Source organism: Mesocricetus auratus, unplaced genomic scaffold (assembly GCF_017639785.1).
Source record: "Mesocricetus auratus isolate SY011 unplaced genomic scaffold, BCM_Maur_2.0 Super-Scaffold_100009, whole genome shotgun sequence".
NCBI lineage: Eukaryota > Metazoa > Chordata > Mammalia > Rodentia > Cricetidae > Mesocricetus > Mesocricetus auratus.
Window position 1 is genome coordinate 54,951,602 of NW_024429193.1, and position 27,909 is coordinate 54,979,510.

Genomic DNA, 27,909 nt, shown 5'->3' on the forward strand with positions numbered 1-27,909 from the left:
TCTGGGGCGCGGAGCCTCGGCGGGAGGAGGCGGACACGTGGCAGCGGCGGCAGCAGCGGCGGCAGCAGCGGCGGCCTCGGTCCCGGGCGCCAGCCGTCCTCCCTCTTTCCTCCCGCAACAGCCCTAGTTCCCGCCTCTCGGCTCCCCCGGCCCCGCTCTCCCGGCCGGGAGCTGCTTTCTCCTCTTTCTAGTCTCCAGCCACAGGACCCGGCGCGGGGCCCGCAGCGCCGCCACCATGGGGAAGGGGGTGAGTATCAGGCGAGCCCGGGCCGCGGAATGGGGCCAAGGAGGAAGCGGCTTGGGGATCCGTCTCTTGGCAATGGAGGAGCGGGCGAGAGGGGGGCGCTGAGCGCGGAAGACGGACCCGGAGGGGGAGCGCCCGGAGCGGCATCCCCGAGCCGGGCGCCTGCCCTGCCCGCGCCCTCCGGTCGCTCTCATCGCGCGCCTGGCGCTTCCTTTTCTCCCTCCTCCCTCCGTGCCCAGGGGAAGGAGCGCTCCTCCCCTTCCCCCGGGGAGCTCCGCCAGGGCCCCCTCGCGGTGGCCGTTCTCGCCGCGGCCCGGCGCCGGCGAGGGCAGCCTCCGGGTCGAGACTCCCTTCTCCTGGAGGCGCTGGGGCTCGGCCAGCTCCCCGCAGAGGCGACCGCCCTCCCCCAAAGGAAAAAAACTGGCTTCCCCTTGCGGCAGAGCCAGCCCAGCAAAGCTAGTGCCAGAAAGGGTGTGCCTTCACAATCCTAAGATAGCCTTTAAGGTATACTTTTGAGAGCTGTAAAATGGGCCACTTTCCATAACAGGATGCGCCTTTGGCAACGTGTTGCCGTCTTAACGTTGGGGAGGGGTGTGTAGATTTATGTCAGGGGATGACGGCTAGGCTGACCCTCCAGAGCCGCTGGGTACAGTCAGTCCGTCAAAGGATTGGAGGTCGGCTAGTAGATGGTGTTAGAAAAGCCATGCGGGTTTCCTGCTTGGCTGTCTCACCCAAGAGCGGTTTCTGAAGGGAATGAGGGACTCGGAGCACGACCAACGCTTAGTCTCCACCTTCATTATTCCTATCCGCCGCACAAGAATTAGCTCCTGACCTCAAAGCAGCTCAAATCCAGCGGATAAAAATTATAACCCCAAATAACCCTGAAAATAGCAGTTCCTAGGTTGAAAAAGCAGCAGTCATGAGAATACAGGTGGGAGAGTCCACGCCATCCTCTTCCTGGCTGACCAAGCAGGTTGTAGACACTCCGAAGGTCCTACAGCACCCGGGTGTATACTGAGATGGTCTCCCCATCTAGGGAAGCACACTCTCTAGAGACTAAATAGATTTTGAAGGAGGTAATTTTAAGACCTGAGCCAGGTAGGGAGAATAAGGCCAGTGGGAGTACCCAGGGTGGACCTCGGGTTAGGCAGCATCAGAGCGCAGCCGATTGCCGGCCTGCTCCACTTCCCAGGATGGAAACTTGGCCTATGTATCACACCATCCCTATAAATCATTTATTCTTTAAAACCCTCTCTTTCATCTCCTCTCGCCTCAAAAAGTGTCTTGTCAAGTGGAGACCTTGAGTGGCTTTTAGGAAGTACAAAGACAGACAGACGGAAGCCTAGGAAGGTGAAGTGACTTGTTCAAGGTCAAATGATTGTTTAGTGACAACAGGTGCTGGACAACCTGTTGCTCTCAAGCGTGCACATACATCTAACCCCTAGCATGACTTATGTGCAGATTTCTAAAGTTATCTTTCAAAAGGAATTGGAGTGTTTGTAATAATAAATAAGCCAGGCAGCTGTTTAAGTCATATTCTTGCCCATAGGCCATAGATGAATCTCATATGGAGAGGTACAATAACAGTCCAACTGAGTATTTAGTGGAAGTGCAACACAAGTTTTTAAGAACCCTAATAAATGCCTAGAGTAACAATACTAAGGTATTTGGAGTACTCTGAGAAATCGGATGTTAGGTTGTGTGCGTGCGTTCATGTGTGTGTGCATGTCTTTCTCAATGACTTTATGAAGGCTGAACTGGTCAGAGGAATATTTCATACTGAAATGTTGGGATTTTTCCACATGGGGATTGAAATGTGGGTGGAGCGATGACTAAAGCCCTTTTGATAATTGGTTAACCAGAAGCTTCATGGCACTCATTTTTAAGGTCACTGTGACCCCACTCCCCCTTTCTCAAGTGCCATCAGGTTTGGGTGTGGGTAATAATCTCAGGTGGTTCTTTCTAGTTTTCAAAGCCTGGGTCCTGAACATTTGGTGAGAAAGTGGAGGATCAGCTTGCTGAATCATTCCTGGGATAAGATAGGATTGTGTCCCCTTTTTTGTGTTGGGTGTTTTTGCCAGTGACTCGGCTTAAATCCTCAATGAGGCCTACCACCTACACTGTGTAGTTCACCAAAGGTGCGCATCATGCTTGTTTAGAAATGCAGGAGATTTTCTGGGTTTTTGATGTTATTGTTGTTTGTTTTGTTTTTAAGGTTATGGAAGATGGGAAAGGGGAGGGTCTCCCTAGCCCTTCACTGCGGTTCTGGGTTTGGTTTACCATTAACTTACTTACCTAGAAAAGAAATTCTAGCTTATGGGTAGTGATCTAAAGACCAGGTAGGGAGGAGGTTCAGGTTCAGGTGACACAAGGGGTACACATGTCAGCAGAAATCCTGCTTGTATGGTAACATTATCAATTGCCCTTTTGGAGCTAAACTGGAAAGTGTGACTAAATACCCTCTGGCTGCTATAAAGCTGGTACTTTAGACTCAAAACACTGTAAGGCAGAGTCCTCCCAATGGAAAGTGGCCCAGCCCTGCCAGGAGCATTGGGGCTGCTCCTGGGAGGCCCAGGGAATAGGAGCAGAGGGTTTCAGGTTGTGTCCACCTTTTGACTGCTAGTCAAACAGGATAAGAGTGTAACAGTTCCCTGCCTGGAAGGTTCTCTCTGTCCCGATGTAAGGCTGTATCCTGTTGGCTGCTTGCTGTTTGTTAATTTGTAGCGTTCTCTGCTGGCAAGTTTGTAACAATGATGACTCACCTTCGGGTAGAAGAATAGTACATAAGACTGCTCTGTAAAGCCTGGAAAATAGAGAACACCCCTCACCCTACCCCAAAAGTCTTTGTAAAGATCCTGTAGAGTGTTTATCCAGATGAGGGCTAAAACTTAAAATTACATTTAAGAATCCAGCATTACAGCAGAGAGAGGCTTGGCACTCACACTCCATCCCTAAACTCTCCAAAAGCACTGCCTGAGGATTACTTAACAACAAATGCACAGATAAGTGACTTTCTCTTCACATCAGACTGCTCTTTTAAGAATAGTTCAATAATGAGAGGGAGGCATTAACTAAACATCCCTGAACAGCTTTGAAGAACTAAGTCAAATTTTTGTTTCATTTGAAGACAAGCAGGTCGTTTTGGTGTTTTTTTTTTTTTTTTTTTTTTTTTTTGGTTTGTTTGTTTTGTTTTTAAGCAAAAGCCCTGAAACTCTAGTTTCTAGTCTGGCCAGATGTAGAGTTGCCACCCTGAGGATCCAGTGGAGTCATCTGCGAACTGTTTATAGAGTGAGCGCCATGCTAGTATGTGGTCTATCTACTCCTGCTGGGGCTTACTAAGTCATCAGAACTGTGAGCAGACAGACCTTCAGAAAGCGCTACTGTTGACTCTCGGGCCTTTTCAAAGCTAGGGAACAATTTTCCTTTCCCCTGAGAAACATTAAAGTTGGAAAAGAATGAGAAACACTGGTCACTGCCCCTCAAAGGGAAGTACCCATTGGTATGACTGGCAACTCTTTGTTTGCCCAACAAGCATATCCAATTAGTAGCATCTTGGATTTTCCATCATCAACTTTTACTTTCCAAGTGAAGACTTTCACCATGATCAGTGGTCATTTTTCACTTCTTGAAAGTCTCATTGGATGAAATGGCCGTTTCTCAGCCGGAACATCAGTGCCCAGGGCCCCCTGCCAGCCAGCAGGCCTGAAGAAGAAATCCGAGTGTCAGATCAGATGGGCTCACAATAATCAGAGTGGCTGGGTTTGGATAACAAAGCACTGGGCAGACTGTTTCTCCAGTCCTGCCAGCCCTGTCTAATTCTAGATTGCTCTGAAAATGTGTCTAGTAGGTGCTATTGTTCATTAGTAGGGGTATGTTACAGTGTGGCACCTTTAAAACACCTTCATTTATATATGCATATGAGGGGGAGGGATTAACAAAGTCAGGGCTGAACTTCTCACATTGCCTTGAATTGAGAGTGTGAGAGGAAGTGTGTTCTTTGGCTGCAGTCAGAGCGACTGTTCTCCATATGACTCACCTCCTTAGCTGTGCTGAAATCTGGTGTCGGGAATCCATAAGACGTTCTTAACAGTTATTTGTTTGGTGTTTGGAATAACAGGTTCTGTCAATGAGAAAAGAGGAATGCCTGCCCCCATACACACACACACACACACACACACACACACACACACACACACTTTCACTCTGATTTGGTTTCATTTGGGTTCTGAGCCAAAGGGATTTTTTTTTAATCCAATAGACCTCATTCTCTAGTTGCTTTGTGACTTGACAGTGAAATAATCTGGTCATTGTCTCTTATCTGGTTTATTGAAACCCCATTTAGTAACAGCAATCTCATGTTCTCTGTTGGTGATCTGAAAAGTTGATTGATGTTGGCTCGGGCTTTATCTTTGGAGCCTTCATTATTTGGAGATTAGTAATCACTGTAACGTTTTGTCATCCATGGTGTTTGTCTTTCCAGTCTGCTATCCTGATGTTATTTAAAGCCTTAGGGCACTTGGGGTGCTCAGGCTCTCTGCATCCTTCCTGTCATGACCGGTTGTGTTTCTCTAGGATGTCAGGGCCTTGTCCTCTTCAACCCAGTAGTCAGTTTGCCTCTTAGGCTTCAAGCCACCTATTAAAGAGTGATTGGGACTTGCTGAAAACTGATGGTCCTCTCTGTATTGCTTTTTGAGTCATTCAGGCCTTTTGGAGAGGTAGAATGTCCCACAGGGCTGGTGTTTTTAGTAAGTGGGAGAACTGAATATATTTTAAGATGAAGAAAATCTAAAATAGAGTGATTCTTCACATACTTTACAGTGTTTATTTTGTCAAATGAGTATGGATACACTCTAGCGGGGGGGGGGTGGACTGGCAGGTTGTTAAGAATTCACTGGGGGAGGAAGGTTAGGTAATGTTCCCATGGGATGGGGGAACCCAGTGGCTAAGAGCTATAGTTGCTCTCGCTCATCCTTGTGGCCAATGGGTTACAGCCCAAGTTTAAATACTGAACTGGGTTCACAAAGGACCTGGAGCTCTGGCCTTGCTGAAGCACATTCTCTAGCATGTAGTCTTCCGGAGTGAGAAGAGGCATGGGGTTGGGAGGAGGTGCCCCCTTGGTTACCTTGTCTTCAGAGAATTGCTATCCCAAAAGCATCGCTGTGGGCTGGAGAACAGCAGCTAAAGGACCCTGACTGTCCATTGTCCTCCATTATCGGCCCCTACCCAGCCCAGGCTTTGGTACTGCTCTCCTGACTCTAGCTAGAAAAGATTTGCCTAACTAAACTAAACCACTTAGGTTTAGTAGCAATTAGAAATGTGGCAAACTAGGCCGGATTGATGCTTTTCTTTAAAATGTCTCTGAAAGCTGTTTCTACAGGAAGCAAGGAATGGCAGTAATGTGTGTGTTGACTAGGTTATCACAGTCATATTTGTACAGCACTAAGCAGAGAACCTTTACAGACAGAGCTGAGTTTGAAGGTTTGACATGACAACCAGGGAAGATTAAGGGATACTACCCCCCTCCCATACTAACAGTTGGCCAAAATTAGGCAGAGCCTACTGTAGCAACCAGCCAGATCAGTCTGTCTCTGACTTCCCTGCCAAGGTGGAGTTTGCCAAATTGAATTTGAAGGTTCTGTCTCCACAGCCGAATTGGGCAGCATTGGGGCAGTACTTTGCCATGTTTGTAACCCCTCTTGCTAGTCAAAAGCTTTTGTTTCCAGTTCTGGAGACAGTGCTGGGGTTGTTTGTTTTGTTTGTTAGGTGTTCTGTTTTCAGATTCAATGAACCAAATTATCAGAATCCCTTGGTAAGTTAATAGTTATGACAAATAGTTATGACAAATCAGGAGACTAAGGCTGACTGTTCAAGGACATGTAGCTGGCAGGTGGCAAGACTAGAGTCGTGACATGGGCCACAGTTAAAAGCACCATCCACTGGCCTGGCTAAAGTGGGTTGGGATCTTGGGCATCCAGTACCCTTTGGGAAGTTCAGCGGGAATTCAGAAGTCTGGAAGAGGCCTTCTGAGCCCTGTGGCTGTAGAACCAGGAGCCTTAGAAGGATACCTGGGTGCTGTGAAGGGCAGAGGTAGTTTTGGTGCCTGTGTAGGCTACTGAGGAGGAAGGACCTTATTAAAATTTCACTGAGCGTGAGCACGTGCATGCATGTGTGAGTGTGTGTGTGTGTGTGTGTGTGTGTGTGTGTGTGTAACTGTGTGTGGGTATGTGGTCATCATATTTATTGTAATAATTGGTAAATTGAAGCTGTCATCTACCTTTGCCAAACACATTTCCTCCTGCAAATGATGAATTAACTGAAGAAGAGGAAGGAACATTTTCTACTCCAAAAGGTCATGGGGATTTCTTGTTCCCATGTTGTGAGGACTGGCCAGCATGTGGTTTTTTTTTCAATGAAATCTTGTTACATATCTATGATTTGTTGTTCCCGTCCAGGACTTTCTCTTTTCTGTCTCCAAGATACCTTCCTTTTGTCCAAAGCGAACAGTAGAAAATTTCCTTGAGATTCTTTGAGAAGGTGGAATCTGTAGGATGCACAGGTTGAAATAATGACACAGCCAGCCTTGAAGTGTCACATGGAGTATTTCTCGATACAACTTCCTAATTCTTAAATTAGAATGGAAAAAAATAATAACCCCGCTTACGCCCTTTTAACCAACTGCCCCTTTGAGCATGGCACCGCCTGTTGAATGCCTCATCCATGTTTTTCCTCAGAGACACTCAAAGGGAGTCACTCAATGGAGTGTGCCACTGCCTTTAGTCCCTGAGAAAGCGATCGGCCTTTTCTAATGGCGAAAGGAGAAACTACATGCCCAGTGCCCAAACAAGTGGGAAGGTCAATGAACTCCACGGAGTAAACACCTCACCACTCCCCTGTGTGGCCTTTGTTTTTAAAAGAAACAATAAGGAAAACGTTGTCTTACCTCACACCACAAACACGTACTTTTTCAGCTTTGAAATGACTGCTCTTGGTGTCCATAGGAACCTAAGTGTCTCTTGATCCGCACCAGGGAGAGCTAGCACGAAATTCTTGTTTTACTTGTGGGCAAGAGCTGAATCGGATAAGCTGCCTAGTTCTTTTAGACAAACATTGCCTGCTGGAAAAGTTAAGGTTTTGAAGAAATAATTTTACATGTTAATACTTTCCATGTGCCTTTTACAGATGTCCCCATTTAAAACTGCCTTGAACAGCATGAATTTATAAAAGGGGTTAGCTATTAGGGAATGTAGACTCCCCAACTTTACTCTCAGTAGCTGTGAAGGTAGAGGGGAAACACTGCTTTTGTGGTGGGTGATAAAAACTTTGGAAGGTGTCCAGGGCTGGCTTTCGCCAACATTTCTCTCTCGCCTTTTAGAATGGATAATGTTCGAAGTCTGAGAGAAACTGAAGCACACAGACAGTGAGCATTGGGCATTCTGATACCATTTCTCCTGTAGGCATATTTCCATGAAACTGAACTTGCTTAATGACGTGTAAGCTGCGCTGTAAAACCAGTACAAACTGGCCACATACACGAAGGAGCCCTTAGTCGGCGTCTTTGAGATGGCTTTAGAGTGTTGTGCTGTCCCCTTAAACATGTAAAGGAATGTGGCTCGTCCCTGGTGAAAGCCCTCTCTCTCATTTCCTTTCTATTCCACACATGTGGTGCTTTTTCATCTTAACTCTGGCACCAGAGCCACACTCAGGGGAGGCCCTTAGAGCTGTGGCTGCTCCGTAGTGGAGAGAATGTTAGGAATGTCGACTGTCTTCAGCCCCTCTCTGCTCTGAACTGATAAGATGAAGACTCCAGTGCCCTGCTCTCAGGGAAGAAATTATTTGTCAAGTAACAGTAACACGGTGTTGAATAGCATCACAAATAGCCACATCTCCAACACCCACTAATCTGAGCAGGCTTTCTCTTTGGAGCCTTCCAAATTCAAATGAATGCTGTATTTTGCATGGTGACTGAAATGCATGCTTTTTGGTTTTATTTTTATTTGGAGAAACAATATTTTAATGTAGACAGTAGAGTTCCCAGGTATTGTTGAATAGCTGTTAGTGAACCACTTAAAATTAGAAGAGAGGTCCATGAAACAATAGCAACACTGCCTGCCACCAAGCAAGCGTTCATTGTAAGACAAGCATTAAGTTAGTATCGGCCTCCCCTGGGAGGTGACCTGCAGGGCAGAGGCAGCCTGCAGGGGAGAGGCCTCTTGCTCTGTGAACTGATTTTGGAGTACCAAGCTCAGATTTCATGCAGATAGGCTCGAGCACTTTAAACAGGGTGGGGGAGTGGAATGATCTAAATTTAAACTATAGAATCAACATTTTCTCTAAAAATTCTTCCAGTTTTGAGAGGCGAGGTGGATCTTGTGAATTATGCGATAACGCACACTCTTTTCCTGCATCCTGCTTGTGTCAAAACATTCCCAGCTCCTTTCATTTTGGGGTACTTTATTTTAAGGTTGCAGAATGTGGTGGAGACTCTCTCTTCTGGCTTATTTTAAAAATTTTAGGGACTTTTAGACATTTTGCTTCTGTCTTGAGAAAATGAAATGTGGTTACTGCCTTTATGTGAGCACTAAAGATGTTTAAATGTTGCTCGGTGTCTTTGCAGTGAGAATTTAGTCATAGTGACAAAGTGACTGGCATTAGATGTATCATTAAATCCTCAAACCTGCTGACTTAGGTTGTCTGTTCTTATCAGGTTGTAGAAAGGGAAAGTGACCCTTAGGAGTTAGTGACTTCCCCCACACTTCCTTACTGGTGGGTAGTGGGGCCCATGACTTCAGCTTCTGTCTGTCTGATTCACAGTGCAAACATTCCTAGGTACTGGACCGGGCTCCAGATTACTGATGGAAACATGGTTTTATTACTTCAGTGGGCAAAGTGGAAGACTACAGAATAGGGATGTTAACATTGTGACCATTGTTCATGCCAAATTCAGCTTGACCTGGCAAGCTCTTTGAAGCCTGTTACAATTTCCCTATTGATCTTCATGTTTCTAGGGTAGACACAGATGTCTTGGGTGATGGTGGCAGTAGTCTGCCACCGATGGCTTTGTTTATGCACTGCACAGTATAAGCCCATAGGTTGTGTTGTCATGAATATTAATCCAACTGTCTGTGTCCCTGTAGCTTCCACCGCCCCCTCCCCACACACAAAATACACAACCTTGAGTTGTCAGGTACCATACAGAGCCCACTCTTCCCTTCTCCCTTCTGTAGGTTGGACGAGACAAATATGAGCCTGCAGCTGTATCGGAGCATGTTGACAAAAAGGGCAAGAAGGCTAAGAAGGAAAGGGACATGGATGAACTGAAGAAGGAAGTCTCTATGGTAAGTACTGGAAGGAAACTTGGGATTATGAATTGTCTTAATTAATTGCACCAGGCTGGGTGGTGGTGACTCACACCTTTAATCCCAGCACTTCAGAGGCAGAGGCAGACAGGTCTCAGTGAGTTCGAGGCTAGCCTGCTCTAAAAAGGGAGTTCCAGGACTGCCAGGACTGTTGCACAGAGAAACCCTGCCTCAAAAAACCAAAATAATAATAACAATAATAATGAAATAATAATAATTATTGTGTCTTATTAACTGTGAGTGTATGCTTCTGCACCCTGCTCAATTAAAAGGGATTACAACATTTCTTTTGCAGCAGTTATTTGCAGCTATTAAAGGGTTAAAAAGGTTCTTCATCCACATCCATTAGCAATGGAGGTGTGGTTGGTACCACAGTGTCTGCTTTCCCCTGAAGTATGCTAAGTACTGAAGACCTGCAGCCTCTGTAGGCTAAGGAGTCTTTTATGACTTAACCTATCTATAGCCAACCTGGACAAATGAGGTCTTCATCTAGACTTCCAAGAGTTGTTGACTTTCTCTGACTTGATGTAGCAGGTGATGGTGAACCTCTGTCACCCAACATTGGCTATCCCTGAGGAAGCCATGAGATTGATGCTTAGCCCAAGCAGTTGTGGGAAGAAAGTTTCTTTGATGAGCTTAATAGGGTTGGATGGTGTGGGTGCTTTTATTTTCCCCTTTTGGTATTGGGATGTTAACTTATTTTTTTGTTTTGTTTTGTTTTTTCCTTAGGATGACCATAAACTCAGCCTTGATGAACTCCATCGTAAATACGGAACAGACTTGAGCCGAGTATGTACTCACTCACTCAAAGCCAGCCAGACCAAACTGTAGTACTGCTTTGCTCCATCTCTTGGGTCTGCCCTTGAGGCTACAGGAGTGGCTCACTGACGGCCACCATTGGCTGAGTGTCATGCACAGAACTTGGGTTTGAAGCTGCGTTTCCCTTCCCTGACGCTTCATGGGAGTGGACATTAGCATCCCCATTTGCTAGTGCTGCAGACCAGTGCATTGTGAGCACCCAGTTTTGAAGGCGGCTCCAAAGCCAGGCTCCTTCCCCTCTTCATCCGTGCCTGCCTGGTTCATGGTGGTGTGCCAGAACTTTGTCACCCTGACATAAAAATGTAATAGAAACAAACAATTATTAATGGGTACAATGCTTAGAGAATAGATGTCAGTGGGCTGTCTAGGACTCAGTCAATTAACTCTGGGTTAGTAGCCAATAAGAGATCATCATGAAATTAGGCAGGCTAGTTAAAGGCCCCAACCCAGTGCTTGGGTGTAGATAGGGCTCAAATGTTAGGTCATTGTTTTATTAACCTAATAGTGAATAACCCAGCGGGGACTTGAGTCAGATGAGGATGGTGAGTAATTCCTTGCTTTTTTCTCTTACTGTTTCTTTTTTCTTTCTTCACACTTCATAGTTGACACCAGTGTTACACAAACACCAAGTGCATATCGACAGACACTTTAGACAGGGCTGTGTTCTGTCTTTTTTTAACCTGGTATTTTGATAGTGAGTCTTGTGTCTGCCACTGAGACAGGTTCTAAGTACCATTAGCCTATGCAGGCTGCTGTGCAGTGGCCTTTCCCGTGAACGATGTTAAATTGACAGGTTTCCCAGGAGTTAGCTGAGGTATGTGTGTGGGGGAGCCCTCTGCTGCCAGGCCAGTGTTTTTATTACCATTGTGAGAATGAAGCTCTGTAGTTACAACTTGGCTGTTAACTCAGGAAGAGCTTGGATTCCTGCAGAAAAATATTCCTGCTCCCCTGTGTGTAGGTTTTCCCTTCCCCCATAGGATCAATGCACAGAAAACTCTCGAAGCTTCTAACTTGCAAAACCGAACCAGTTGGTTAAAATTTGTAACTTTTGGATCTAAAACTTAAGGGAAAAAATCAACCTGATTCAGATTTTCCTCAGTTCCTTTTTTAAAGAGTTCTAAATGAGGTCTTAGGGTATTACAGGTTCCTAAGGGAATGAGTTTTGCTTATCTGCTGGGATCCCTTGCTTGCTTTGGGGGTGAGGAGGGTAGGCCACCAGGCTTCACCTGACCCTGCAGCTGGGAGCCTGTTTCTTACCTAATCCCGCTGTGGACTTCTTGTTATTAGGAGAGCGTGATGGCTTATAAATACCGGTGTGGTCTAGCTGATGTATGCCTCTCTACTCCTCAGGGCTTAACACCTGCGAGGGCTGCTGAGATTCTGGCCCGGGATGGCCCCAATGCCCTCACACCCCCTCCCACTACTCCTGAATGGGTCAAATTCTGTCGGCAGCTGTTTGGGGGCTTCTCCATGTTGCTGTGGATTGGAGCCATTCTTTGTTTCTTGGCTTACGGCATCCGGAGTGCTACAGAAGAGGAACCACCAAATGATGACGTGAGTTGTGTAGTCACCTCCTAAACCTGTCCTGTGCTCCCTGTCCACACTTACCCTTCTTCCACTCTGGGTCCTTCAGAGCGCTGGTGGCAGTGGCTTTGCTACCACTCCTGCATGGCAGAGCGCAGTACTTCACTTAGATGCGTTATGCTAGCCTAGAAAAGTTTGCTCTTCAGAAATTCTGGGAAAGATAGCATTGTTGTAATAAATAAAACAGGAGAAATAGAGTCACCTAGAATATTTGCAAAAGCCTCATCAAATTAGTGGCCAGAGGGGTATGTAATTAATTTCAACACACACACACACACACACACACACACACACACACACACACACACACACACAGGACACAGGTCCCCACAGGCACCAGAGAGGTAAACTTGAAGGTTTGAGTTTCCTATTTTTGTAGCCATGACCTCTCCAGATCTGCTTTTTATTCTGAAATACTGACTGTTCGAGCTGCTTTGCTGAAAGTCGTGGGGCCTAACGAGCCTTGTATACTCCCTTCCAGCTGTACCTCGGTGTGGTGCTCTCGGCTGTCGTAATCATAACTGGCTGTTTCTCCTATTATCAAGAAGCTAAAAGTTCCAAGATCATGGAATCCTTCAAAAACATGGTCCCTCAGGTACCTGCTGCCTTGTCGTTCCTTTTTGAGAGATGGACAGCTGTCACAACATAAGTTAATGTGGAATTAAGATATTCCAAGTGTGAAGTGATATCTGAGTCTGTCTGGTGGGAATGGCTCTAAGGTGTTGTAGCTGTATCGTTTTGTATGATGAATGATATCTTTGCTGTAGGCTCAGGTAACTTGGGATAAATTCACTTGTAACTTGGTTTTCTTATTTTGAACTTTACCCTTGCCCTGTTGGGATCCATCTACTGTTGTCAATCGTCTTCCCTTCCAAAGCAAGCTCTTGTGATTCGAAATGGCGAGAAGATGAGCATCAATGCAGAAGACGTCGTAGTTGGGGATCTGGTAGAGGTGAAAGGTGGAGACCGAATCCCTGCTGATCTCAGAATAATATCTGCAAACGGCTGCAAGGTAGGTTTGCCAGGAGACCTCTCCTGCCTAGCTCTGCGCAGTGGGCAGAGTGAACCGAGGGTCACAGTAGCCCATGGGGAGCTTGGGGTGTTCGCAGTAGCCTGTGGTGAGCCCGGGTGTCCATCCTACACTTACTCTCTTCACACACAGGTGGATAACTCCTCGCTCACGGGTGAGTCAGAACCCCAGACTCGGTCCCCGGATTTCACCAACGAGAACCCCTTGGAGACGAGGAACATCGCCTTCTTCTCAACCAACTGTGTGGAAGGTAGGCTGCTTAAGACAGAAGTCTACACGTGTGTGTCCTGCCTCTTCTGAAACCTGGCCTCTGGCTGACACAGTTCCCCCTCCCCGCCTCTCAAGGAACTGCGCGTGGCATCGTTGTGTACACCGGGGATCGGACCGTGATGGGCAGAATCGCCACCCTTGCTTCTGGGCTGGAAGGGGGCCAGACACCCATTGCTGAGGAAATCGAACATTTCATCCACCTCATCACGGGCGTGGCCGTGTTCCTGGGGGTCTCTTTCTTCATTCTTTCTCTGATCCTTGAGTATACCTGGCTGGAGGCCGTCATCTTCCTCATTGGTATCATCGTTGCCAACGTGCCAGAAGGTCTGCTGGCCACTGTCACGGTAAGATGCCCTGGACAGCAGCAGTCACCATCACTCAGTTCAGCTTGGGTGGGTGCCAGGCTCCACCATAGTTTCCAACTTCTGTGTTATGTATTTGTGCAGTCTTTGGTTCCATGTCACTTGGTAAACTTTGAAAGAGAAAAACATCAGCCGAGGTTTATCAGAAGCCCAAATACGTAACATGGTCTTATGTGTTATCATGTAGTCTAGCTCAGGACAGTGTAAGAAGAATAACTTGAAGGTCAATACAGAGGATTGTCTTACTAAATTCTGTTATTTTTATTACATTCTTTTTTGGGGGGTGGGAGGAGATCCCCACCACCTTCATGAGGTTTTACCATTATGACTTCAGGAGAAGGTGGGAGAAATGTCCCGGCCTCGGCATGTGGTGGAGTTGATGTAGCACTCAGTGTGGCTGCGTGATGTCGTCTCTTGCCTGTCCCATCTGTAGGTGTGCCTGACGCTCACTGCCAAGCGCATGGCAAGGAAGAACTGCCTGGTCAAGAACTTGGAAGCTGTGGAGACCTTGGGGTCCACATCCACCATCTGCTCAGACAAAACTGGAACTCTGACTCAGAACCGGATGACAGTGGCCCACATGTGGTTTGACAATCAAATCCATGAAGCTGACACCACGGAAAATCAGAGTGGTAAGCCTGGGCCCCTCACACCGCAGCACCTGTTTGCCTTGCTATATATATTTTGTGCACGTGTGGGCACAGGTATGCTGTTACATACGTGTGGAGATCAGAGGGCAGCTTGCAGGAGTCTGTTCTCTTCTACGTATAGGTTCTGGGGACTGAGTTCAGACCTCATCATGCAGGCAGCAAGAGCCTTTACCTTCTGAGCCATCCTACCAGCTCATGACAGTGCTTTGTTTTTTTTAGTTTGATATTTATTGTTGGAGAGAGAGAGAGAGAGAGAGAGAGAGTAGAGTGTGTGAATTAGCCCTATACATAGATTGAGAACCACTACAAGCTAATGTGTCTAATTAGGAAGTGAGCTATATCATTTTGGATTTTTGTGGAGCTTTAATAGAACTTGTAAATGGAACTGCATTCAACATTAAGTCTTGGGGCTAGAGAGACAGTTCAGTTAAGAGTGTTTGCTGGTCTTACAGAGGACCTGGGTTTGATTCCCAGAACCTATGTCCAGGCAACCCACAACTGCCCGCCTCTCGCCTGTCCGGGCACTTGCATGCTCATGGGACATATAAAGTCATGCAGGCACACACACAGAGAAACGTTTTTAAAAAGTCAGCACATCATTTTCCTGTCATGTTTTCTTGCTTCCATCAGGTGTCTCCTTTGACAAGACGTCAGCCACCTGGTTCGCTCTGTCCAGAATTGCTGGTCTCTGTAACAGGGCCGTGTTTCAGGCAAACCAAGAAAACCTGCCTATTCTTAAGGTAACCCCAGGGGTGCGCTTGCTTGTTTGGGGTGGGGCTAAGGGTACCGTCACCACGTAAGAACTGCCACTGTTCTTTCTAAGCAGCCCCTTACCTTTGTGTGTAGGAAAACAACTTCCCTGCAGATTGCCTGAGATCCTTGTGTAGGAATCTTTGCTCTGTATGGCAAGGATGGTGTTGCCTGGCGCTCTGATGTGCTTTCAGTGGCCACGATCCACACTGATTGGGGAAAGGGAGGAAAGAAAGTAAAAATCTGAGTGAGATGGCGGCGAGGCGAGAAAGAGTCTTGCTTGGTGGAAAAACCTAAGTAGACCAGTTCTGCCCCTGTTCCTATGAGAGCGCCTAACCGAGGGGGCAGTGAGATTGCTTTAGTGATTCTAATTGTGTGTGCAGGTTCAGATACACCAGATTCCAGTAAATCCCTTAAGCCATTTATGTTCTTAAAATAGCTCAGCTACTTCCCTTATCTTACTTGTTCTTAGCTTGCTTACTAATGATGCAAAAATAATAGCAAGCACAGTCTGCCTCCTGGAATACTCACCAAGTTTGAAATGCTGGGAATGGACTGTGCCACGCAGCTGACAGTGCCGTCTCAGAAGGACCGTGGGCTACAGATGTCAGGGAGCTAGCTGTATGGGGCTGCCTGGGCTCCATCTGCCCTCTGTGAAGCTGCCTGCCTGTGGGAGTTCTCTGTATAAACGCAGTTGGCAGAGTGATACAGCTCAGATGTAAGTGAGGTGGCGTCTCTTGTGAGGCTAGGCTGTGTTTAGTCTCTGAAGGCAGTTTGCTTAGTGTTGGCCTGACATTGATTTAAGGGTGATATTGTTTGTCTTGGGAGTCGCACTGAAGATGGCTGCTTTGTGCTTTGCCTTACCTTAGAATGGGCATTTTTCTCTCCCTCCTGACTTGGAAACCTAGGTAGATTATCAGGAGATGTTCCAAGTACGTGGGTGACTGAGCTGTGTGTCTACCCCCTCCCTAAGAAGGTTCCTGGAAGTAACTTCAGTCTGTTCAATAGTTGGCTTCTCTTTTTTCTAAAAGTGATCATCACCACCACCCTTCTTTCACGGGGTTGCTGTCCCTGTGAGCGTTCATTGCTCACCTGAGTGTCAGGCTTTTGCGTCAGAGGTCTGAAGGGTTCACCTGTATAGGAGTTGTTTACCGGGAGAACTACTTAGTAGGTCAGGATAGTTGTGTGACAGTGTAAGTGAGTGGATTGTGGAAAACATAGGTGTGTGTCCCCAAAGTGAACACAGCGACTAAAATGCCAGCTACTGTCAGAGCTGCTAACAGTGTCAGCCCATGTGATTTCCCCCTCCCCACCCGGACGCAGGCACACACACGCACCTAAATTAGGTTAAGAGCACAGAGTCCTTTGCTTTGCCCTTGACACAGTTGCCTGTCTGAACCCTGAGCCCTTTTATTTTAAAGTCTGGGCCAATGAGTGAGTACAAGTGTTTGCTTTAGGTTTTTTCTTTTTTCAGACTTAGAACCAGAAGTGTTCAGCTGTGAATAGTGTTGGCTGTGGGACTTTTTTAGCAGGCCGGGGGAAGGTAAAAACAGACTGCAGTAGGTTGGGAAGGTGTGCTGGCGATGCCTCCAACACCCTTTCATCTGAAGCTGACCGGCGGGGAAGGAACTTAGACTTGCCAGAGGCACTGTGAACACTGGGTCACTCCTCACCTGTTTCCTCCACCACTCACAAGACTGTCCAGAGTTCTTTCTGCTTCCCCGTGATGCCTTGTGAATTAGCCTTTCCAGGGTGTTAACAGACCATGTCTCTGTTCCCAGAGGACAGTGGCAGGAGATGCCTCTGAGTCAGCGCTCTTGAAGTGCATTGAGGTCTGCTGTGGCTCTGTGATGGAGATGAGGGAGAAATACGCCAAGATAGTGGAGATTCCCTTCAATTCCACCAACAAGTACCAGGTGTGTAGATCTGGGGTTGGTCACATAGGGCAAGGGGAGGCTGGGAGAGACGAGCTAAAGAAAAAGGCAGTCTCCACTCAGGTTCTACAAGCTCTCCCTTTAAATGCAGATGTTTCCTCTCATTTGAGTATCGTGAGAAATGAAACCTCTTTCCGAATGCTGTTGGGGACCTTGGAGTTGGACTGAAAGGGGAGGGAGAATCTGTGTGCACGGCGTTATCAGCACGTTGGTTCTCAGAGAGTTCGGGATTGTCTCTGTGAACATGCACATATGTGTGTTCACATGTGAATGTAGGCCTACAGCGCAGTGCCTGCTCTCTTTCTTCTGTAGCATTCAGCATGTATCATGAGATATGAACAGAGGTCTTAGCTTGCTTCACTGTAAATACTAGCTAGTTAGGAGAGCCTGCTTTTTCTCCCTGGACTGCCACGTGCGGCCACCTAATGTTTCTTCCTAAATAATCTTCACAGCTGTCCATTCACAAGAACCCAAACACGTCTGAGTCTAAACACCTGCTGGTTATGAAGGGTGCCCCAGAAAGGATCCTGGACCGCTGCAGCTCCATCCTCCTCCATGGCAAGGAGCAGCCGCTGGACGATGAGCTGAAAGATGCCTTTCAGAATGCCTACCTGGAACTGGGAGGCCTTGGAGAGCGTGTGCTAGGTATGCAGGTGACTGCCTGTGGCTTTGTCATAGACAGCCATGGCAATTGCCTACCTCTGTGTCCTCTGGACATTCTTCTCATTCTTTCTGGGGCCATCTTGCTTTTTTTCTTCTTTCTGCCTTATACTGATTAAAGCAATTAAGTGGTAGAGACATGATGGCTATATTGGGAAACAGAGTCTTGATGGTTTGCAACTGACCTGGACTTACACCTATGGCCTCATGATGGTCAGTTTGGGGTGGGGAGTGGGGTGGGGCTTTAATAATTAACCTAGTCTGTAAGCTTAATTCAAATCTATTGATTTTTGGTGTGCCTAAGTAATACTTGGGATGGCTGTGCGTGGTCCATGGGGTTTTAGCTTGGCAGCTCTTGAGGCTTAGAAATTCATTTTTCCCACTGTCCAGTGTATCTGGATGAGTGGCACTTGCAGTATTTTGTATGTTGATAGATACAAATCCATTATTTGCTTCTTCCTGATGGGATACTTGAGAACTGATCACTTGGTTGAGTTCTCTGGGTCATGCTCCCTTTCCTGAAAAACTAACCTATAGGCAGTGTTTCTCTCACCTGTCTGTCCAAATAGAAGATTAATTACCATCCTCTCTGAAGACATTTTTCTTTCCCCAAGCCTGCACGGCACCTCCTATCCCACTGAGCAGTACTGAAGGTGAAGTCTGGAATGTCTTTGAGTCTTAAAATGATACAACCACATGGTACAGTTACAGCAGGATGTCTGTTCTGCGTTCATCTTCAAAGTAGCTCCTATGAATGCCTCCATTGGGGCTCAGTAATACTTGACTAGATAGGAAGAGATGCCCTCAGTTTTCCAGATGAGGTATCTAGACACAATTGCATAGGTGCTGAGCAGCCTGATGGACTGGTACTGAAAACTAGTGTTGTCAGTCCAGTATCCCCACATTGAATACTACTGTCCCTTGCTAGTTCTTCCTTGTGGACTCTGTCCTCCAGCCATGTTTGTCTTATGTCACTGACTCTGTGTTATTACTAAACTAGATTCTTCCACAGTAAGCACCCTGCCCAAGGTAGTCATGATGGACGATGGGACACAGTTGTCCCTCACTTGAAACCCTAACAGGTACCCTGCCATCCTTTGCAGGTTTCTGCCACCTCCTTCTGCCTGATGAACAGTTTCCGGAAGGCTTCCAGTTTGACACTGATGAAGTCAATTTCCCTGTGGATAACCTCTGCTTTGTGGGTCTTATCTCCATGATTGACCCTCCTCGAGCTGCTGTCCCCGATGCTGTGGGCAAATGCCGCAGTGCTGGAATTAAGGTAGGACCTAAGTGTTTCATTGGCTCCATTATAGAGCCGTGGTTCCCTGCCTGTGAATTCTTCCCCAAATCTAGGCAGCTAATTTCTCTTAGAGTGCCTATCAGTTTCTCATTTCCAAAGCCCTGGGTGCAACCCTGAAGGATCAGACTCTATTAAAATGTCAGATAAAGAACAGATGTGAAGTTGGGGGTGAAAAGCACCTTACTTTTGTTAAAAGAAACACCAGTGTTGTAAAAGAAAAAGGCGAAGAAAGTTGAGGTTTAAATTTGGAAATGCAGTAAATGGTGCATCCCTGGTGTTTTCAGACAACTTTTCAGTGACTTGTTCTCTGTCTTTTCTGAGGGCTCAGTGTTGTATTTGCACTGTCATTTTCACTGTTTTGACATTTATGAAAATACTTCATTGAGAGGCTTGTTAGAAATTATCCTCCCAACACTTTGTTTCTTTTAAAGTCTATTTTTCTAAGTGTTAAAACAAGTAGGAACCTGGGCTGGGGACATGGCTTAGCGGTTAAGAGTTCTTACTGCTCTTGCATGGGACCTGAGTTTGGTACCCAGCACCCCACATCACGCAGCTCACAGCCACCCATGACTCAGTCTCCAGGGGATCTGATGCTTCCAAGGATTCCCTCACTGTGCTGTCCCCTCACCCCTCAACACAAGCTCATACACACAGTTATAGAATCTGTGACTGTTCTCCTTCAGAATTGTGTGAGTATGAGAGTACTCACCAGCAGTATACACACCTTTACTGATACAGTCCTGCAAGGGTTAGGTTTTCTTTCTTGGTGGTTTTTTTTTATGGTTTTATTAAAATTGCATTTTTAGTTTCTGTTAAATATGATATATGCAATATGATATTATCATGTATCATAAAATCTTGGTTTTGGCCGTGGTTTCTTTCTATAAATACATGTTTAAATTTCTGGTAAGTTGGTGCATATTATCCGATTTCCTATTCCAGGTCATCATGGTCACAGGAGACCATCCAATCACAGCCAAAGCCATTGCCAAGGGTGTGGGTATCATCTCAGAAGGCAATGAGACTGTGGAAGACATTGCTGCCCGCCTCAACATTCCAGTGAACCAGGTGAACCCCAGGTACAGCAGGAAGCTTAAATACAGTCTCTTCTTGGCTCTGGGATTTGTTTCTTGACTTGCACTAAGGGAGCAGGGAATGCACTTGCTCTACTAGAATGTAACCTTCTTCATAGGGAGAAAGCCACACTAACCCACATGGTGCTTGCTGTTCTGGGTGCTTTTGTAGTGATGTCATGCAGAACTTGGAAGTAGAGTCTTAGAGGTATTCAGAGTGTCCAGCATAGAGAGGTCAGATAATAAGCAGTCTGGACTAGCCTCTGGTCCAAAGCTGTTAGCTACTGGACTGTTAGTGACTAGTCAGTTTCCAGGTCCACACGGAGAAAACAAATGAGGAAGAGCAACTGTTGAGATAACTCAGGCAAAGGAGGGGAGCTAGCATTAAAGTGGAACATGACTAATAAAACGGCAGTATGGTAGCTAAGTGAGTGTAGGTGCTTGCCATGCAAGCCTCGTGACCTGAGGTTGAAGCCTGCAACACATCTATCTGCAGGTAGAAGTTGTTCTCTGACCTCCACATGTGTGGCTTGGCATGCATTCCTATTTATGTGCATCATACACATGAACATACATGTACACACACATACACACACAATTAACAAGCAGAGAGTGGAGACAAGTTAGCTTTGTTTTCATTCTGTTATGGTCTAGGGCTTTCTCACCCTAATTGGGGCTAAGAAACACTTTTCTCAGCTCTGCCATTCTAAAAGTGTGTTGGTGTTATTTCAGTCAGTCTGATAGGGTGGGAGAGGGAGGCAGGAAGCAGGCCTGCCACAGGTGGCTGTGAGCCTCGGGTGGGCGGCCTGTGTGAGTCTGTAAATACTGAATGAGACCGGCTCTTAAGTGATGGGAAGTCCTTTGGGTCTTGGTTCTCTTTCTGAAGTGTTGGTGAATGGATGGTGACCTTTGTTACCTTCCTGATCCCAATACCAGAGATGCCAAGGCCTGTGTAGTACATGGCAGTGATTTGAAGGACATGACCGCCGAGGAACTCGATGACATTTTGCGGTACCACACAGAGATTGTGTTCGCCAGGACCTCTCCTCAGCAGAAGCTCATCATCGTGGAGGGCTGCCAGAGGCAGGTCAGTGGGCTGCAAGGGCTAGGACATCAGGCCCTAAGGTCTGGTGAGAGAACAGACTCTTTGTGTCTGTGTGGTAGGGAGTTCCAGGCATAGGCAGAGTGACTCAGCCATGACATAGTGATAGAACCCTGTGGCCGGTCCATACTGTAGCCCAGAGCTCAGTGAAGTCTTCAGGAATAGCAGAATGGGGTCCTAGTGTCTTCAGTGGAAGTGAAGGTTGCCTGGAGACCCTCCCCTAAGTTTTAACCATTGTTGTACCTGCAGGAATGGGGCCACTCACCAGGGTCATTCCTCAGAGTAGTCCAGGTTAAATGGGGAAAATATAGTTATCATTTCTCTCTTTTATGCTGGTGAGTGGGGTGTGTGTGAGTACTGGGCCAAGATGGTGCTGAGACTGTGGCCTCTGCAAGAGAGAAGAGCATCTATAATCTGCTGTCTCCCTTCATTTTGTCCCTGCAAAGAAACTACGCTTTACTAACCCATCTTCTCTGGGCAGGGCGCCATCGTGGCCGTCACGGGTGACGGTGTCAATGACTCTCCAGCTTTGAAAAAAGCAGATATTGGGGTTGCCATGGGGATTGTTGGCTCAGATGTGTCCAAGCAAGCTGCTGACATGATCCTTCTAGATGACAACTTTGCCTCCATTGTGACGGGAGTGGAGGAAGGTGAGAGCACTTTTAAGGGGCTCCCCAACAGGCGGTGAGTGTGTTTCAACACGTGTTCAGTTTCTTGTCGGCTTGCCTCTTCAGCCATACAATAAGAACATCTTGATTTTCTAGGTCGTCTGATCTTTGATAACTTGAAAAAATCCATTGCTTACACGCTCACCAGTAACATTCCGGAAATCACCCCCTTCCTGATATTTATTATTGCAAACATTCCGCTGCCCCTGGGGACCGTGACCATCCTCTGCATTGACTTGGGCACTGACATGGTACGTGAGTGTCATGGCCACACATGTAGTGGTAGCATGTAACCATAATTCTGCTACTGGTTCTAGTTCCTGGTAGCTGTGGGGCTGGTGTGTGAAAGGAATTCTTGGTGAATGGACCAGGTTTGTTCCTGCCTCAGCATCATTGGCTCCGTGTCCGTTATCATCAGAGCAGTTGTACACATTTGCTTACCAGAAAAGAATTCGCACTTTTATATAATTTTACTTGAATTCCCTAATTGATGGGAATTCGGGTTTCAATAAAGCACTGTTGGCCAATAGGGAAGCAAGATAGGTGGGACTAGGAGTCCAGGAGGATTCTGGGTAGGAGAAACAACAGGGAGTCAAGATATAACTGCTATAGGGGTAAGAAGCCCGGAAACTTTTCTCTGGTAAGAGAAATACTTAGATTAACAATTATGGGGTAAATACTTAAGTCAGAGCTAGCCAATAAGAAACAAGAAAGGCCAACAGCTTCATAATTAATACAGCGTCTTGTGTTTTATTTGGGGACTACAACGTGGCAGAGCCCAGGCGATTGGTGGGGAAAAAACCAAAGTGGCAGACAAGAAAAAGGCATCTCTCTACACCTAATACTTAATAACAAGCAAACAACAATTTAAAAAACCATTCAGAAAAAAAAAAAGGACAAGGGGCTAGATAGATGACTCGGGTTAAGAGTGCCTGCTGGCCTTCCACTCAATACACATACATGTATAAATAAAATGTTTTTAAGAGGTCACAAGAATTTTGTAACAAAAAGTTCATAATGCCACTTCTGTCCCTCCTCACCTCCCTAGGTTCCCGCCATCTCCCTGGCCTATGAACAGGCTGAGAGTGACATCATGAAGAGACAGCCCAGAAATCCCAAAACGGACAAACTTGTGAATGAGCGCCTGATCAGCATGGCCTATGGACAGATCGGTGAGCCTTGTCCCTGTGTGGAGCAGGCACCAGAAAAGGCCTGAGGGAATACTCTATCTGGGATAGGTTGTGACAGGGAAAAGGCAGTTCAGCCACAGTCAGACCCTGAGTTCAATTCTGCGTTGTGTGGTTGAGGGAGCTGGGGTCACCCTGGAGTCTCTCTGCCATGGAGAACTCCTCGGCTGTCTGACTGGTGCCTTCTGTGAAAACTGTAGTTGTTCTAGCGCTGGGAGCAGCCTTCCTGGAGCCCTGTGGAATATCAGGTGCCTGGATCTGCTCTTGTCAACTCAGGCAGCTTTCCCTGTGGGTGAGGCTGGGTCACATTCCTCTGTCTCATCGGGACGGAGAGTTTGACATCAAGTTTGCTCAGTGGGTCCTTTCCAAATGATGGTTCTCCTCCACCCTCATCTCCCGCCGGAGTGACTGACCAACAGGAGATCTGGGAGATAGGAAATCCAAATGTCCTAATTTTAATGCCTTTCTCCTTCAAGAGAACATAAGACAAAGCCAGCATGAGTGACTTGATCTCGATGGCAGTTAGGTATGTGAACACCTGGGTGAGGTAACGTAGGTTAGCATCTTACAGAAATTAAAACCAACTTCCATGCGATAACTCCTGGCAACAGAGCAGTTGCCTGGGAGCTTCACATCTTTGCGGAAGGCCTAGTTTTGAGGGAGAAAGATGGCTCTGCTCTGGATAACTTGGGGTGTCCTGGCTGGATTGGATGACAGGAGAAGGGGTTGGTCATAAGATGTCTCAGGGACTAGCACAGTGGCAATGTGTGGAAGCCCTGAAGTCCAAAACAGGTCATGATTTCTCAGACTAAAAGGTAGGCAAGCGGATTTCTTGTAAAGTATGTGGCCTGACGGATGCAGCTGATGGCATGAGAAGTGAGTGCTTTAAGATGTCGTCTGACTCTCAGCGAGCAGAAGGGCCTTGACCCCAGTGTATGCACATACTCCCTCCCAGCCCTCAGCCCACAGAGACTGGCTGCTATGTCTTCCTGTGCCTTCATCAGTCAGTGATCCAGGAAACCAACTCCTATTTCTGCCCCCAATGCTCTAGGGCTGCTGGGGCGGTGGGGTGAAGGGTGTGGAGTAAGGGGCCTGAGTGAGGACCAGCACTCAGATGGTTTTCCCAACGTAGGTATGATCCAGGCCCTGGGGGGCTTCTTCACCTACTTCGTGATTCTGGCTGAGAACGGTTTCCTCCCCTTTCACCTGTTGGGCATCCGAGAGACCTGGGATGACCGCTGGGTCAACGATGTGGAAGACAGTTATGGGCAGCAGTGGGTGAGTAACCGTGTTTGCTGGGAAGGGAGCCAGAGCTCCTCCAACCCTGAGGACTGGCAGCGCTGCCACCAGCTGGGTTGGGGAAGAGCCAGGGCTGAGGCGCCTGCTTCACCTTTCAGACGTACGAGCAGAGGAAGATCGTGGAGTTCACCTGCCATACGGCGTTCTTTGTCAGTATTGTGGTGGTGCAATGGGCAGACTTGGTCATCTGCAAGACCAGAAGGAATTCTGTCTTCCAGCAGGGCATGAAGTAAGTTGTGAAGGGCACAGAAAGGACCTGATAATTTTTAAACGAACCTTCACAATAAACTGAGCATCTGACACCCATGCCCAAGTTCTTGGACTCTCCACCAGCCATGTCCAGCCTGCACTGAGCTCAAGATACCTGTGAATAGAGCCCAACCCAAAGTTTTAAGCTTATTTAGAGACTTTTTTTAAGGTTTTTTTTTCTTCCTAGTCCTCCACACAACCTGCAGTTCTCAAGTCTGTGATTTGTAGTTGACAAGATGTTGCAATGTCAAAATGCTGGACACACCCACAGAGTAGAATGCTCAGCCTTCCCCATCCTGCCCCTCAGATCTTGCTGACAGCTCACACTTAGGTGCTGATCTGCCGTCTCACTCAGACACACACACACACACACACACACAGAACAGTAAAGAGAAATCTGCGTTTGCAACTTGTAAACTTTGGTCTCCCTTGAATTTAGGAACAAGATCTTAATATTTGGCCTCTTTGAAGAGACGGCCCTCGCTGCTTTCCTGTCCTACTGCCCTGGGATGGGTGCCGCCCTTAGGATGTATCCCCTCAAGTAAGTTGGGCTTCTTGCATTCCAAAAGGGGTGGACACAGTTTGTGTGGCTTTTCCCCTCATGCTATGTGTGAGTGCCTGTTCTTGCTGGGCTTCTGGGAGGTGTGTGTAGGAATTCTTCTGCACTGGAAGGTAGGAAAGCCAGACCTGCCAGTAAAGCAGACCGGCAAATCAAGACCTGCCCGGGCCAAGGATTTGGCCCAAGGTGAGACTGCATAAGCTCTGGTTCCTTGAAATTGCTCAACAGCAAACTGTTAAGCCCTCGGGTCCTCTGCTGTCACAGTCCAGCCACCTAGAGCTGTTCCGGACTTTGTAGACTCAGGCCTGAGTCTGCTTGCCCCAGTCACGGTCACCTCTGCTCCTTTCTGGAGACTGTGGGAGTTTGGAGAGGATCCGGGGTTCCCTTGACCTCAGTCAGGCGTAGGTGGAGCTGAGAAGTTTAGAAAGTAGGTCACCAGGTTTTCTGTGTTCAGAAGCAGACCATCCTTCAACATCGAGAATGACACTGTGCTTCTCTTAGGCCTCAGTTTTTATGCACAGAGCTCACCATGATGTCTGGCAGCCTGTGGAAACTTCCACATGTGTTCGCTGCTGGTTGAGGTTGAGCAGCTACAACTTGATTAAACATGTTGAGCTGCAGAACATAAGACCCTTTGAGAGCAACAGTCTCTTGAATTCCATCCACCCCTGACATTGCTTAGATTCATCTGGACTATCTCTCCTACTGGTCCCTTGCCAACACTTCCCTCTGCTGATCTCATCTTTGAATCAGTACCCTTTGGCCACATCAAGTGAGTATAGACATAGTCTATAATGCAAGGTGGGACTGGCATCCAGGGTGTGTCTCACAGCCTGTCCAAGCCCATGGTAGACCAGTTCACTATTGCCCTCTCTGTCTCTGTCATTGGTAAGCATGTTCCCTCCCAACCCATTAAACCCAATAGTCCTTTGGGACTGAAGTCCTTGGAGCTTATCTCCATGTGGTCTTGCCCTCCTGATCCTGGGCTTTCATATCTCTTTGCTGGCTTGCTATTTCTGCTCTCCAGGTAATAATCTTTATGGCTTTGCTCACAGTGTCTTTTTGTATTGGGTTCCATAGTACCCTTTAGAGCATCAGATGTAAGAAATGTCCAACTTGGATTATACTGGCCTGAGCCTTGTTGAATGGGAGGAGGGTAGAAGGGGTCACAGGCCTCTGAACAGCCAGCTGGAAAGTCCCAGCGAGAAAGAGTGGAACCTCAGGACTTTGCCGCTTTCCAGGCACCTTGGACGCTTTGCAACCCGACTTGTTCCTGACAGCTCCTCCTCAGTTTGGTCTGTGCTTCTGTTCCTCTGGCTGAGGCCATGAGGTCACCTTTCCACTGCTGTTTGGCATAGAGGAAGGGCGGGGACTGCAAAGCTGGCAGGGCCATCCTTCCTCCTCTGTTTACCCAGGAGCCCGTAGTCAAGGAAGCCTGGTGCCTGCAGGAGGTTGCTTGGAGCCTGTGGCAGCCTCACCGGGCCCCCTGAAGACCTTCCTCATCTGTCAGGGCTCTACTCCTCTTATTCTCCAGATCTGGCAACTCAAAACACACAGCCGGTCCTCCCAGATTCCACGGCCAGAGACCCAAGTTTAGGGTCTGAGTAAACTGGCTTTGACCCTCACTGGCGGTTTTTTGTCTACAAATGCCAAGGCGGGAGACAAATGCACTTGGGAGCTTAAGCACTTACGGAAAATGTTCAGTCACTTCCAGATTGTCAGCAGAAAATACAGTCAGCTCAGCCCAGTTCTTAACCGGCTTCCTTCATGAAATGCAGGCTGGCTTCTGCAGCTCCAGGCCTGGTGGTGGAGGGGAGCCTGTGAATGACCCCAGAGCTGAGGGTGACAAGTCCACTGATGATTTCCTTGTCGTTTTGGAGATGTGCACTTTGTCTGTCTTCTTTTGAACTGGTTCGTGTGTGTCTGACCTGTAACTGATTCTGTTTCCAGACCTACTTGGTGGTTCTGTGCCTTCCCCTACTCCCTCCTCATCTTCGTGTATGATGAAGTGCGGAAACTCATCATCAGGCGACGCCCTGGCGGTAAGTGAGCGTCTGGGCTTCCTTCTGAGTCCCGTTACAGCCATGTCTTCCACACAGAGAATGGGATTCAGGGCAATACAGATCACAGCCTTTAAGACTTTAAAATGTACAAGCCAAACTTAGTATAAAAAAATCTTGACATAAACCTAATAACACAGTAGTCCTGGAGGGAGCTAGTTAGCTACAACTGAGGTCTCAGGTACACATATACACCGTCACACTCACTCTCTCTCTCTCTCTCTCTCTCTCTCTCTCTCTCTCTCTCTCTCTCTCTCTCTCTCTCTCTCTCTCTCTCTCTCTCTCTCTCTCTATCACGCACGCGCACACACACGTTATCCGTAGGGAGTCACTGTCCTGGTTTTTTCCGGAAGAGGCCTCACTGTGTGTGTCCCTCTCTCCCTCTCTCTCAGGCTGGGTGGAGAAGGAGACCTACTATTAATTAGCCCACTGCCCTGCACGCCGTGGAGCATCGTGCCACACACTGCACCCACCCCACCCCACCCCCTTTGTGTACTTCAAGTCTTGGAGCTCGGAACTCTACCCTGGTAGGAAAGCACCAAAGCATGTGGGGAGCCAGACGTCCTGGAATGAAGCATGTAGCTGTAACGGGGGCCGGGGGGAGGGCTGCCTGAAAACACCCTGTACAGGAACGACAGTGGGGAAGGTTTATATGTGCCTTTTTGTTTTTGTAAAAAAGGAAAACCTGGAAAGACTGAAAGATTACGTTTTATATCTGGATTTTTACAAATAAAGATGGCTATTATAATGGAA

The 27,909-nt window shown here is 47.3% G+C and overlaps 1 protein-coding gene across 1 annotated transcript; it reads left to right on the forward strand.

The window, feature by feature from the left end:
* On the forward strand, positions 1-27,909 carry Atp1a1 (ATPase Na+/K+ transporting subunit alpha 1). Its single transcript, XM_005076521.4, has 23 exons — positions 1-247; positions 9,469-9,579; positions 10,330-10,389; positions 11,770-11,973; positions 12,485-12,598; positions 12,881-13,015; positions 13,166-13,283; positions 13,379-13,647; positions 14,099-14,297; positions 14,946-15,055; positions 16,847-16,981; positions 17,452-17,644; positions 18,763-18,938; positions 19,902-20,038; positions 20,969-21,119; positions 21,616-21,784; positions 21,899-22,053; positions 22,851-22,974; positions 24,122-24,267; positions 24,387-24,517; positions 24,977-25,078; positions 27,047-27,138; positions 27,549-27,909. The coding sequence occupies exons 1-23, from the start codon at positions 236-238 to the stop codon at positions 27,575-27,577; spliced, it is 3,072 nt and encodes a 1,023-aa protein (XP_005076578.1). The 5' UTR covers positions 1-235; the 3' UTR covers positions 27,578-27,909.